The following is a 14227-nucleotide window of genomic DNA, read 5'->3' as shown; positions in this document are numbered from 1 at the left end:
TAAACCAATCCTTAGGCCTTCATAGAGTTAACAGGCCTATGTCAGATTTGGCCAACTCATCTCCTGGAGAGCCACTGGAGTATGCTGGCTTTTGGAACACCTTATGCTGTAACACACCTAATTTAAGCATATCAAAGTCTTACTGAGCAGCTAATTAGTAGAATCAGGTGTGTTAGAGCAGGGCTTGAGCAAAAACCTGCATACCCAGTAGCTCTGCAGGAGACTGGTTGGCCACCCCTTCCCTTCATAATGTAGAGTAGTTGTGGTCAGCTTCATTGAGCTCCGACAGCGATGGAAGAGTTGGACATACAGTAGCATTGGGGGTGTCCGGGTAACTCATTTCCATGATATCCGTCCTGTCACTAATCATGTCCCTGTGGTCCCCCAGGACTTATCAGAGGACCGCCACTCGCCGCCGCTGCTGACTGTCAACGGACCCGAGGACAAGCTGTTCCGCAGCAAGAGCGCCGACATGGAGCAGCTGACGTCGGAGAAGGAGCGCATTAAGAAGATGCTGTCTGAAGGGTAATGTTATGGAACAGCCCCCCCCCCCCCCCTGCACACTGCAGTTCGCAAAACACACATCTTGTAGTTACACAATGAGATCCAAAAAAGTCGACTTCCATTGTGCCACCATGGTCATTGTTTACAGTGGCTAGGTCTCCCTTGGGAAAGAGGTATTCTGACCTCAGTGTGACTTCCTGGTTAAATGAAGGTTAAATTAAAATACTGTAGACCATGTATAAAATGTAAAGCATACAGTGCACACTATTTTTCTCCAAATGCTAATAATGTGCCACCCCATTGGTGTGAAGTCACATTGGTGTCTTCAAATAACCTTTCAAATTAGCTCGCACCAGATTGTGACATTTTATTTTAATTGTGGTAGCATAGTGTGACATTTTAAATGTAAAATGTAAATGTAGCCTATTGTCTCCCACTATCTGGTGTTGTCATGCAACTGTTGGGTTACCTAGTGAGTCACTGAGCAGCTATCACGTGTCGCCAGGCATAGTGTGTGTTCCCCGTCATCTGATTTCTGGGGCAGAGTTTGCGCTAACGTGCCAAATGATGATAAAGGTTCAGTGGGCTTGTGGTGCGAAAGCATAAATGTGATCACAATGGCAGAGGTGAAGCCTTTTTAGAACATGGGATATATGGTGCCTAAGTGAATGGAACGCCACACGGACGCTGAGCTCACTTAATAGGATGATGTGACCCGGAGACTGTCGCACACGATTTAACTCACCACTACGTTAGGGAGGAGAGTGCGTGGCGAGAGGAAAGCAGATTAGTGCTTAAAGCAAACCATTAGATAATAACTCCTATATAGAGTGTATGGGACGTGTTTTAGCTGTGGAAATGTACTAGCAAAATCGAGACATGGCTCTAGGCGGTATGGTTTCTCCTATTGTGGAGGTTGTTGTGAGTGGGAGGTTGAGCCCAATGACAGGTGGCCACTGACCTGTATGAGGCTGAGTCATGTGTAGTTAAAACATGGTCATTAATGAGGATCTACAACAGAGCCATTCAGACACCAGTCTGCCTTCCATCCCACCCATGCACACAAAATACAATTTTCAAATGTTCTCTGACAACCCCTCCTTGTTCTTTTCTTGCATGTAACGAGGGTTGTATGTTTTTTTTTGTGCCTGTTGCTATGGTGAGTTGGTTGGTAGTTGGCAGACAGTTAGAAACGGCATGGAGGCTGTTTTTTGCCTGAGGCCTCAGTACTTTAGAAGATGCTGGTCTTAGAAGACTGGTGTAATTTTCCCATCTCCCTCAAATTATTTGAAAGCTCTTGTTCATTCAATATAATGACTCTAATGGTCCCACATTCTGGCATGACAGGGATTCTAAAACCCCTTAATAGCTGTACTGTATATCACTCAGTGAGCAGTACTTTGCACCTGACTATCACCTCTGGTTAGTCTAATCATGGTGCACTTATCTTCTGATTTGGTTTTTCCCTCCAGGTCCATATGTGAGATTAACCTGGAGGCAGAGCTGTTCACCCTGCAGGATAGCAACGCTAAGCTAGTGGCGGCGCTTCACGAGGCTAACACTGGCGTGGAGGAGTGGAAGAAACAGCTGGCTGAGTATCAGGAGGAGACTGGGAGGCTCCGAGATCAGGTAAGAGCTATGGTGACAGACCACTGCTATTCCAGTTGCTTGCATCCCACTTAACTGGTCTGGATCCATAATAGCAGATTATTAGGTTTAAACAGGGGGTAACCCTTAGACTTTGCCACTTTGGTGGTCAAAGTGGGATCGTGCCCATGAGAGAGACCATTCTCAAAGCAACAGCATATGAAGATCTACTGAAGATCAGTGGTCACATGGTAGTTACACCTGGGTTATGTCAAAGGACCGTGCTGACATTTGGTAAATGCTGCACATTCAGTGCTGCAGGTACCACCGGTTTGATAACATTTTCTATGTATCACTGTTGACGTGCCTCGATAATCAGAGGGAGAAATGTGTTTTGCTTAACTTGAACTTAATTGGAAAAAGAGATGTGTCCTTGGTCAAGCTTAATGAGGTTCTTTCATGTGACAGATTAAAGTACCACCGGAACATCTTCTGGAAGAAATTGGCTGTCAACAGTCCTATTTTAGCTTCAGGCACTGAGGGGAWCAACATCCATCTCAGTCCGAAAATAAGCTAAGGTTATCCACTTCTGCAACAACGTCAACCAGGTGGTTGGAAGTAGACCATGTCTCCAGGGCTTGGCGGAGCGGAAAAGCAGTTTGAGGACAGAACACCCTATTTCCCCCTGCCCTAGTTAGGGAGGAAGTGACAAATCACCCAGAGGGAGAGCAGGCAAGACATTGGCTAGGATTTTCTACCAAGCCACCATTCAAAGTAAGCCCTTTCCTCTCCAGGCTCTCCAAGCGGTAGACACGCTTTACTGAAGGGGGCGGTTTATTTTCGGGGGTATCTCTGACACTGCAGAGATGCTCTGGTTCCCAGCCTACTCTCTCATGTCTTGCCTTGCACTTCTGTAGACAGTAGCTGAGATGCGGTAGGAGCGAAGCGAGGAAGTCCTTTTTAAATACAAACTATACCAAGGGATAGTAGAGTGCACACTGTTTTAAAATCCCATTTGTTGGTTTTCTCAAAATGCTAACATTGTTCATACAAGCTCTTTTCAGCTAATTTCACCATAATGTATTCGACTTGGGCTCCTATTCATTTTCCTGCAAGGCAATTTGATAACTGTTTTAGAGATGAAATGAGAATTTCAGAAAGGACTATTTTCATGTACTTGTATGTTGAGGTTAGATTGGCTTCAGGTCTCATCAGTAATACTGTTGTCCATGTTGTCAACGGTGGTGTGAAAGGGCTGTTGTGAGCAAGCAGTACCATCATCCCCCCGGGGACTTGCTGTCACATGGATTTGACAGGATGGGGTTGGGTCCTATCGGAATGCTAGATACCCTTAGAGCAGCTTTCTCAAGCGCCGCTGGATGGCATGACATGGAATCTTAAAGGGCCACTTTGAAATTCACTCTGAAGATGCGGAGGAGATATAAAGGGAGAGATGGTAATTGCGAAGGCTGAGCACAAACCCATGCAAACTTCAGTTTTCAATAAACAAGTCTGTTTTGTTATACAATTCTCACCATGTTCCTGTCTGGTGTTAAAGTGAAGATAATTGGCGAAAAGTAAAAAAAAAGTTTTGATTTCAAGGTGATTTCAAGGGATAAATAGTTTCTCTCTTTTAATCACTGTCACTCCCCACATGAGCATATGTGGAATTCAAAACTATGAGTCACAATTTATTTGTAAAAGTAGGTCAAATAAATCTGACTAAATCCCTCCGGCAATTAATAAAAGGAAAGGGGATACCTAGTCAGTTGTATAACTGAAATGTCTTCCGCATTTAACCCAACCCCTCTGAATCAGAGGTGGGGGGGGCTGCCATAATCGACATCCACGTCTTCCGCGCCTGGGGAACAGTGGGTTAACTGCCTTGCCTCAGGGGCAGAATGACAGATTTTTACCTTGTCAGCTTGGGGATTCAATCCAGCAACCTTTCGGTTACTGGCCCCAATGCTCTAACCACTAGGCTACCTGGTCTCCATGGTATTCTGCGTTATTGTGGTTCTTTAACACTTCATAGCTGACCGCCGAGATGAGATGATATTTAACCATCCACTGTCATTGCATTATGTTCCCCAGCAAGAAAACCAAGAAGGGTCACTGACAACAACCAATTAATTTATTGTTTTATATATTTTCCTTTATTATTTCCCACAAACCCTACCACCCCTCCCCTAATTGGAGTTAACTAATAAACAATAACACTTAGGCTTCTACTTCCAGATTATACATACTATATATATTTTACAGACACAATCTATTTTACAATAGTTATATTTTGTTTGTTTTTAGTTCTGCGGTTCTTAACACCCAACCGCTTAAACCGGAAGCCAGCCGCACAAATGTGTTGGCGGAAACACCATTAAACTGACAACTGAGGTCAGCCTGCAGGCGCCTGGCCCGCCACAAGGAGTCGCTAGAGCGCAATGAGCCAAGTAAAAACCCCCGGCCAAACCCTCCCCTAACCCGGATGACGCTGGGCCAACTGTGCGCCGCCCTATGGGACTCCCGATCACGGCCGGTTGGGATACAGCCCGGTATCGAACCCGGGTCTGTAGTGACACCTCTAGCACTGCAATGCAGCGCTTTAGACCGCTGCGCCACTCGGGAGGCGAGCTGCCACTACTGGCCAGCCCAGGTGAAACACCTTCACACAAACAAGATGACAAACTAGCACAGGTGTAAAACATATAGTCTAACGAGGTGACGCCAATCTGTGCGCCCCACGTGCTAATGTCCAACCTCAAAATATACTGTACATGGAAAAACCAAAGCCTTGGCCTAAGCAAGTGTCTTGAGATGTTGCTTCAATATATCCACATAATTTTCCCTCCTCATGATGCCATCTATTTTGTGAAGTGCACCAGTCCCTCCTGCAGCAAAGCACCCCCACAACATGATGCTGCCACCCCCGTGCTTCACGGTTGGGATGGTGGTCTTCGGCTTGCAAGCCTCTCCCTTTTTCCTCCAAACATAAGATGTTCATTATGGCCAAACAGTTCTATTTTTCTTTCATCAGACCAGAGGACATTTCTCCAAAAAGTACAATCTTTGTCCGCATGTGCAGTTGCAAACCGTAGTTTGGCTTTTTTATGGCGGTTTTGGAGCAGTGGCTACTTCCTTGCTGAGCAGCCTTTCAGGTTATGTCGATATAGGACTTGTTTTACTGTGGATATAGATACATTTGTACCTGTTTCCTCCAGCATCCTCACATCCTCACTCCTTTGCTGTTGTTCTGGGATTGATTTGCACTTTTCGCACCAAAGTACGTTCATCTCTAGGAGACCGAACGCGTCTTCTRCCTGAGCAGTATGACAACTGCGTGGTCCCATGGTGTTTATACTTACGTACTATTGTTTGTACAGATGAACGTGGTACCTTCAGGTGTTTGGAAATTGCTCCCAAGGATGAACCAGACTTGTGGAGGTCTACAATTCTTTTTCTGAGGTCTTGGCTGATTTATTTTTWATTTTCCCAAGATGTCAAGCAAAGAGGCCCCAAGTTTGAAGGTAGGCCTTGAAATACATCGAGGTACACCTCCAATTGACTCAAATGATGTCAATTAGCCTATCAGAAGTTTAGCCTAGTGCTTTGTCCTAAGTGACTTGCCAAAACTATAGTTTGTTAACAAGAAATTTGTGGAGCGGTTGAAAAACAAGTTTTAATGACTCCAACCTAAGTGTATGTAAACTTCCTACTTCAACTGTATATACAGTGGGGAGAACAAGTATTTGATACACTGCCGATTTTGCCGATTTTCCTACTTACAAAGCATGTAGAGGTCTGTATTTTTATCATAGGTACACTTCAACTGTGAGAGACGGAATCTAAAACAAAAATCCCAAAAATCACATTGTATGATTTTTAAGTAATTAATTAGTATTTTATTGCATGACATAAGTATTTGATACATCAGAAAAGCAGAACTTAATATTTGGTACAAGAATCCCTTGTTTGCAATTACAGAGATCATACGTTTCCTGTAGTTCTTGACCAGGTGCACACACTGCAGCAGGGATTTTGGCCCACTCCTCCATACAGACCTTCTCCAGATCCTTCAGGTTTCGGGGCTGTCGCTGGGCAATACGGACTTTCAGCTCCCTCCAAAGATTTTCTATTGGGTTCAGTCTGGAGACTGGCTAGGCCACTCCAGGACCTTGAGATGCTTCTTACGGAGCCACTCCTTAGTTGCCCTGGCGTGTGGTTTCAGGTCGTTGTCATGCTGGAAGACCCAGCCACGACCATCTTCAATGCTCTTACTGAGGAAGGAGGTTGTTGGCCAAGATCTCGCGATACATGGCCCATCCACCTCCCCTCAATACGTGTGCAGTCATCCTGTCCCTTTGCAGAAAAGCATCCCCAAAGAATGATGTTTCCACCTCCATGCTTCACGGTTGGGATGGTTCTTTAGGTTGTACTCATCCTTCTTCTTCCTCCAAACACGGCGAGTGGAGTTTAGACCAAAAAGCTCTATTTTTGTCTCATCAGACCACATGACCTTCTCCCATTCCTCCTCTGGATCATCCAGATGGTCATTGGCAAACTTCAGACGGGCCTGGACATGCGCTGGCTTGAGCAGGGTGACCTTGCGTGCGCTGCAGGATTTTAATCCATGACGGCGTAGTGTGTTACAATGTTTTCTTTGAGGCTGTGGTCCCAGCTCTCTTCAGGTCATTGACCAGGTCCTGCTGTGTAGTTCTGGGCTGATCCCTCACCTTCCTAATGATCATTGATGCCCACGAGGTGAGATCTTGCATGGAGCCCAGACCGAGGGTGATTGACCGTCATCTTGAACTTCTTCCATTTTCTAATAATTGCGCCAACAGTTGTTGCCTTCTCACCAAGCTGCTTGGCTATTGTCCTGTAGCCCATCCCAGCCTTGTGCAGGCCTACAATTTTTTCCTGATGTCCTTACACAGCTCTCTCGTCTTGGCCATTGTGGAGAGGTTGGAGTTTGTTTGATTGAGTGTGTGGACAGGTGTCTTTTATACAGGTAACGAGTTCAAAAAGGTGCAGTTAATACAGGTAATGAGTGGAGAACAGCAGGGCTTCTTAAAGAAAAACGAACAGGTCTGTGAGAGCGGAATTCTTACTGGTTGGTAGGTGATCAAATACTATGTCATGCAATAAAATGCAAATTAATTACTTAAAAATCATACAATGTGATTTTCTGGATTTTGTTTAGATTCCGTCTCTCACAGTTGAAGTGACCTATGATAAAAATTACAGACCTCTACATGCGTTAAGTAGGAAAACCTGCAAAATCGGCAGTGTATCAAATACTTGTTCTCCCCACGTGATTAATATTAATATATATATATATATATAAAGATAGATATTACTTTTACAATCTTTTTTTATATATTTTCTTTTTCTTTCTGTAGTTGCCTAAAACTCTCACGTTTTAAGAAACAGGGAAGGACAAGACGTACGTTTCTATAACTCTCATCCCCTTGAAAGGAGCACAACCAAAACAAAACTCATCTCCAATATGGAAAAACGTGCAGTCATAATAAATTGACTGCCCACCCTTGAAAGACAATCAGCAACCAAGTTGTTCTTACCACGGACATGTCTGATTTCAAGGGGAAATTCCTGTAATATCTGTTTCAAGGAAACAAATAGCAGCGCACATGATGGTCAAGAGAAACTGATTATCACTCATTGCTTTGGGCAAAGGACCAACACAAATAGGCTGGAAACACTCAGTTTGTTATTTTAAGTAAAACATAACCAATCTTTGTTAAACATAAATACCAATCTTGTTTTTGCATGGGTTTCGTGACGAGGTTAGCTTTAAACAGCTAGGACCGCTATTTCTTGTTCCGGGATTCCTGCTTAAATGACAGGTTAAAGTCTACTTGAAAGAGCCGCTAAGCTGCTAACGTTAGCCATTAAGCTAACAAAGTTAGTCCCAGAGTTTTCAAATGGAGCCCCTCTTTGTCTGGAGAAGTAAATGAACCGTTCCAGCGTTGTAGGAGCTGTATCTACTATGCTTTGTTTCGGGACAATCTGAATCACTCAGTTCCAATGCGGCAATTGTTTGCTTGCTGAGGATTATTGGCTTGAGGTGGCTTCCTTGATCACGCAGGTCGCCAGTCTATGTAAGAAACTGGGGAAAACGCAGTGTGGAATGTTTACCTTTTCTACGCCGTGGCTGGGCGGCAATTGCGCATATTGGATGCATCTCCGTCTTGTTGTTTGTCGTTATCCTACTGGCGGAGTCGAAGGAGCACAGCGGAGTCAAAGGAGCACAGCAAGAGGAGCATCGGAAACAATGATTGTCACATGTCACGAGCCGTGGAAGACCAAGACAGCGGCCTCCCGCAAAGCAGTCTTCACTCCCAACGAGAGGCCCGGAGCGGATACAAACAACGAATAGTTTCGCTGCCCTGGAGCCTGATCTTCCTGCACCTTCGTTGCTGGGGATACCAGTGTTTCTGCGGCCGCTGTGCCTACTCCTACTCCTTCCCCTACGATTTCAAAGTTGACGTCGGCAACCTTCCGTCCCTGCTCTGGATCGAGCGGGGCTTCTCCATCTGTCGCAGATCTGCGCCATCCTGTGAAGAGTAGGAGTTGGTGGATTTCATCGTCCTTCTCGCCAGCCATGATTTTGGGCAGCTCCATGATAAGAAATGTGACTGTTTTTGCACCAGGAACAATGTCCTATCCCGGAGCTCGAGTAAATGACATTACTAAGCTGCTCCCGAATGTACTACGCCAGGACATGGATATCAACTCAATCGTAGTCCATGTGGTCTTTAATGACATTATGAAGGGCAGCTCTGAACAGTTGAAACTGGATTTCAAAGAGCTTGATAATGTATGTGATATCAACAGATAGATATACAGTGGAGAGAACAAGTATTTGATACACTGCCGATTTTGCAGGTTTTCCTACTTACAAAGCATGTAGAGGTCTGTAATTTTTATCATAGGTACACTTCAACTGTGAGAGACGGAATCTAAAATCCAGAAAATCACATTGTATGATTTTTAAGTAATTKATTTGCATTTTATTGCATGACATAAGTATTTGATCACCTACCAACCAGTAAGAATTCCGTCTCTCACAGACCTGTTAGTTTTCATGAGCCAACCTCAGTATCTCTTGTCCAAGTGCAACTGGAAGGACAATTTGAGTTGCACTGGGCCATTTGTCCTGCCCAGAAGTGGCGCGAGAATGCCATTTCCTCATTAGAACACCATCTCTGTCAAAGTAACCCACACAAACTTAATCAAACTCCTCTGGATGTATCTCAGCAAAAAGAGGGGAGAGTGAAACATCTTTACTCTGTCTGTTAAGCAATCAGCTGCTTCCTAGACATCGAAGTGTAAGAACCATCTCTTCCTTCAGCGGTCCTATAAACTTGCTCACCTCTGGGGTTTTCAAAGGAGAGGTTAACTCAGGAGGTTTGCCTAAATCAGGATCAGGATAATCGTGATGATACTGCGAGACGCTGGGGCAGCCCAGTCCTTCATTTTGGAGCGTGTTTTGCCTTTGTTTGACTCTACATTTCCCAAAAATTAATGAGACCTCCTTCACCGGTAGGCTAAGCCTCACTCCAATGACAACAGAACCAGAAATAAGGTCAGACTCGAGTTCAACATTATACAGAGGAACTTCGATGCAACCCATCTCCACGCCTTGTACTAACACACTGTAATCAGTTGTTGAAGTGTCAAAGGCAAAATACTCTCCCAAATGAAGTACTGGGCTGCCACAGTGTCTCGCAGTATTTTCACTGGGTGCTTAACAGCATCGCCACTCTGCAGAGACACAAACCTGTCTGAAACAAAGGGTTCATACACATCTGATCCAACTCTTGTTTAGGAGATACCAGAGACTTAATCGGCTGGAGTGCTCCCACAAGAGAACTGCTTTTTCTCAAATTTTTCTGTTTCAACTTCGGACACTGAGAGACAATGTGTCCTTTCTCATGGCCTTTATGATAACTGCTTTTTCATATCTGCCGATCTTTATCTTTGGGCACTGTAGAAATTTAATGAAACCTTGCAGTAGGAGGTGACTTCTAGATTGCTTTTTGCTTAGAGATAACTACTGGGTGCTTTGTTAATGAAGGTAGTTTTATGTGTCAACACAAACACATCTGCAAAAACTGCAGCTTTCTCGAGTGAGATCCTTATGCTCATAAATGTAGGTAACCCTTTCGTGAAGGCAATTCTTAAACTGCTCTAAGTATGAGTCTTTAAATCCTCAAGTCCTTGACCTCTTGAGAACCACACCACCGATCAAAAAGACATGCTTGTTCCCTTGCGAACTCAACATGCCTTTGTTATTCTGTCTTTTGTAATTTACAGAACTGTTGTCTGTATGCCTCTGGGACCAACTCATAAACCTGAAGGACAGCAGCTTTAACAGTGTAATAATCTGAACTCTGATCAAGAGATAAAGCAGTGTACTCTTTCTAGGCTTTTCCCACAAGAACACTTTGGAGGGGAAGTGACCAAATATCTATGTACATAGGGCAACAGCCTCTAAGTTGCAGGGTTGAGTAGCCGGGTGGTAGCCGGCTAGTGATGGCTATTTAACTGTCTGATGGCTTTGAGATAGATGTTTTTAAGTRTTGGTCCCAGCTTTGCTGCACCTGTACTGACCTTGCCTTCTGGATGATAGCGGGGTGAACAGGCCGTGGCTCGCGGGGTTGTTGTCCTTGATGAGCTTTTTGGCCTTCCTGTGACATCTGGTGCTGTATGTGTTGGGGAGGGCAGGCAGTGTGCCCCCGGTGATGTGTTGGGCCACTACCCTCTGGAGAGCCCTGCGGTTGTGGGCGGTGCAGTTGCCATACCAGGCGGTGATACAGCCCGACAGGATGCTCTCAATTGTGCATCTGTAAAAGTTTGTGAGGGTCTTAGGTGCCAAGACTAATTTCTTCAGCCTGCTGAGGTTGCCTTTTTCACCACACTGTGTGTGTGGGTGGACCATTTCAGATTGTCAGTGATGTGTACAAGCAGGCTGTTCCGTCCAAGACCAAACTCTGTTGAGGGTGCTGGATCAGCCTGACTGGATCGAGTGTTTCCAGATCTATATATCTCTGTTGAATGGCATGTTCATGTTCTTGTTATCTGGCTGCATGTTCATGTTCTTGTTGTTTGGCTGCACACCCATCTTGTCTTTCCTTGTGCTCAAACTCTAATTTCTGTTGTTCTCATTTTGCCTTTAGTTCTACCTCTCACAGTTTTGCATGTCTATGGGGTGTACTCTACCACCCGTAGGACCCTATTCATCATCCTCCCTCCCAGGAAGAATTTCCTCCTCCCACCAAATCAATATACTGTAGACTCACCCTTTGACTACCGCTCTCGAATCGGCATGTGCAACTTTGATGTCATAATGCTTTGCGATGACGAGCAGATTTGCCTTTTTATATTTATCTAGCATCTCCCATGTAGGGTTTTTCACAAATGCTTAAAGTCCATGTTTTATTTTATTTTATAAGCCTGTGTGTTTATGCAACTTTCAAAATGATTCCAACAGTCTCAGGGTGGATGTCAGTGACAGAAACTATGACAAAAGTGTATTTTGAACATTCAAATATCTGGGCACAGCAGAGCTTCTGAGTAGGTGATTAGAGCGACTACTATACACATGGGAAACAAGATCCCAGACAAGCCCCCATTTTGTTACATTCCCCAGCAAGAAAAAAGAAAAAGATTGTCGCACTAACAAAGAGTCACTGACAACAACCAAAACAAAACAGGTGGGTGTTTTAGGAGGGGTACTGAAAGACACTCATGGGGGTGTTTACTGAAAGTTGACTAGCAACAACAACTGGGACCTAAAGACACCCACCATGAGCTTTCACTAAATTTGCCCAAGAACAGGCAAACAAAATTAAAGACAGGACGCAAACCAAAAAGTGGAGCAAAACAAAAACCGGTAAGATCAGATAAAGGATTGTTCTTTCAGAAATCAAATGAGGAGTGCCAACTAAAGGTGTTAACCCTCCACATCTCTCAAGACAACTGGAGCACTGGGCAAGCCACTCTCAAATATTACCTAGGCCAGCCCAGGTGAAACACCTTCCCACAAACGAGATGACAAACCAGCACAGGTGTAACACATACTGACTAACAAAGTGACGCGAATCTGTGCGCTCCACGTGCCAAAGTCCAAATATAAATGGAAAAAAACAAATCCTGTAATAGCATGTACACTAACATTTAAAAAGTCCATACTTGTTATTCTCTCCGGTGTTGTGTGTTGGCAGGTAGCAGAGCTGGAGGCTCAGAGCGGGCGGCCTGGTCCCAGTGAATCTGAGACGAGGGATGAGCTGACCCAGACGTTAGAGGAGTTGGAAGCCTTGCTCAAAGCTAAAGACGAGGTGAGACCCGGGGCTCAGACACACTTTCCAGGCAGCCAGGTACTGCTCGCCTCAAGATGCCAGTCTTCTAGGCTGTCTAGATGGCACCGTTGAAAGAAACTGGTGAGGTACAAGCTGAGGTTTTCACTTGAGAATCTCAAGAAACCGATTTTTCGAGCACTTCCTGTGCTTTGCATACTCTGAATTCCACCTCTTGTTCAAAGGAAATTGCTTTACGTACAGTACCAGTCAAATGTTTGGACACACCTACTCATTCAAGAGTTTTTCTTAATTTTTTACTATTTTCTACATTGTAGAATAATAGTGAAGACATCAAAACTATGAAATAACACATGGAATCATGTAGTAACCAAAAGTGTTAAACAAATCAAAATATCTTATATTTGAGGTTCTTCAAAGTAGCCACCCTTTGCCTTGATGACAGCTTTGCACACTCTTGGCATTCTCTTAACCAGCTTCATGAGGTAGTCACCTGGAATGCATTTCAATTAACAGGTGTGCCTTGTTAAAATTTAATTTGTGGAATTTCATCCCTTAATGCATTTGAGACAATCAGTTGTGTTGTGACAAGGTAGGTGTGGTATACAAAAGATAGCCCTATTTGGTAAAAGACCAAGTCCATATTATGGCAAGAACACCTCAAATAAGCAAAGAGAAATGACAGTCCATCATTACTTTAAGACATGAAGGTCAGTCAATCTGGAAAATGTAAAGAACTTTGGAAGTTTCTTCAAGTGCAGTCACAAAAACCATCAAGAGCTWTGATGAAACTGGCTCTCATGAGGACCGCCACAGGAAAGGAAGACCCAGAGTTACTACTGCTGCAGAGGATAAGTTCATTAGAGTTACCAGCCTCAGATTGCAGCCCAAATAAATGCTTCACAGAGTTCAAGTAACAGACACATCTCAACATCAACTGTTTAGAGGAGACTGCGTGAATCAGGCCTTCGTGGTCAAATTGCTGCAAAGAAACCACTACTAAAGGACACTAATAAGAAGAAGATACTTGCTTGGGCCAAGAAACACGAGCAATGGACATTAGACCGGTGGAAATCTGTCCTTTGGTCTGAAGTCCAAATTTGACATTTTTGGTTCCAACCTCCTTGTCCTTGTGAGACGCAGAGTAGGGATATCATCTGTTCACCTATGTGTGGTTCCCACCGTGAAGCATGGAGGAGGTGTGATGGTGCTTTGCTGGTGACACTGTCTGTGATTTTATTTAGAATTCAAGGCACACTTAACCAGCATGGCTACCACAGCATTCTGCAGCGATACGCCATCCCATCTGGTTTGGGCTTAGTGGGAATATCATTTGTTTTTCAACAGGATGAATGACCAAACACACCTCCAGGCTGTGTAAGGGCTATTTGATAGAGAAGGAGAGTGATGGATTGCTGCATCAGATGACCTGGCCTCTACAATCATCCGACCACAACCCAAATTAGATGGTTTGGGATGAGTTGGACCGCAGAGTGAAGGAAAAGCAGTCAACAAGTGTTCAGCATATGTGGGAACTCCAAGAGTGTTGGAAAAGCATTCCAGGTGAAGCTGGTTGAGAGAATGGCAAGAGTGTGCAAAGCTTTCATCGAGGCAAAGGGTGGCTACTTTGAAGAATCTAAAATATATTTTGATTTAACACTTTTTTGAATATTACATGATTCTATATGTGTTATTTCATAGTGTTGATGTCTTCACTATAGAAAATAGTAAAAATAAAGAAACCCTTGAATGAGTAGGTGTGGCCAAACATTTGACTGGTATTGTATATCTACAGG

General features: G+C 44.2%; 1 protein-coding gene across 4 annotated transcripts in view; it reads left to right on the top strand.

Moving 5' to 3' along the window:
* The window catches only part of LOC111975883 (homer protein homolog 3-like), a 47471-nt gene that overhangs the window by 27844 nt on the left and 5400 nt on the right, over positions 1 to 14227 (top strand). For all 4 annotated transcript variants that reach the window (XM_070447505.1, XM_070447506.1, XM_024004553.2 and 1 more), the window contains 3 exons: positions 389 to 525; positions 1977 to 2133; positions 12339 to 12452. In XM_070447505.1, coding sequence (XP_070303606.1) covers positions 389 to 525; positions 1977 to 2133; positions 12339 to 12452 — 408 coding nt within the window. The remainder of the gene's footprint in view (positions 1 to 388; positions 526 to 1976; positions 2134 to 12338; positions 12453 to 14227) is intronic.

Source organism: Salvelinus sp. IW2-2015, linkage group LG16 (assembly GCF_002910315.2).
Source record: "Salvelinus sp. IW2-2015 linkage group LG16, ASM291031v2, whole genome shotgun sequence".
Lineage (NCBI taxonomy): Eukaryota > Metazoa > Chordata > Actinopteri > Salmoniformes > Salmonidae > Salvelinus > Salvelinus sp. IW2-2015.
Note: the sequence above shows the minus strand (reverse complement) of the source record. Positions and strands in the feature narration are given on the sequence as shown.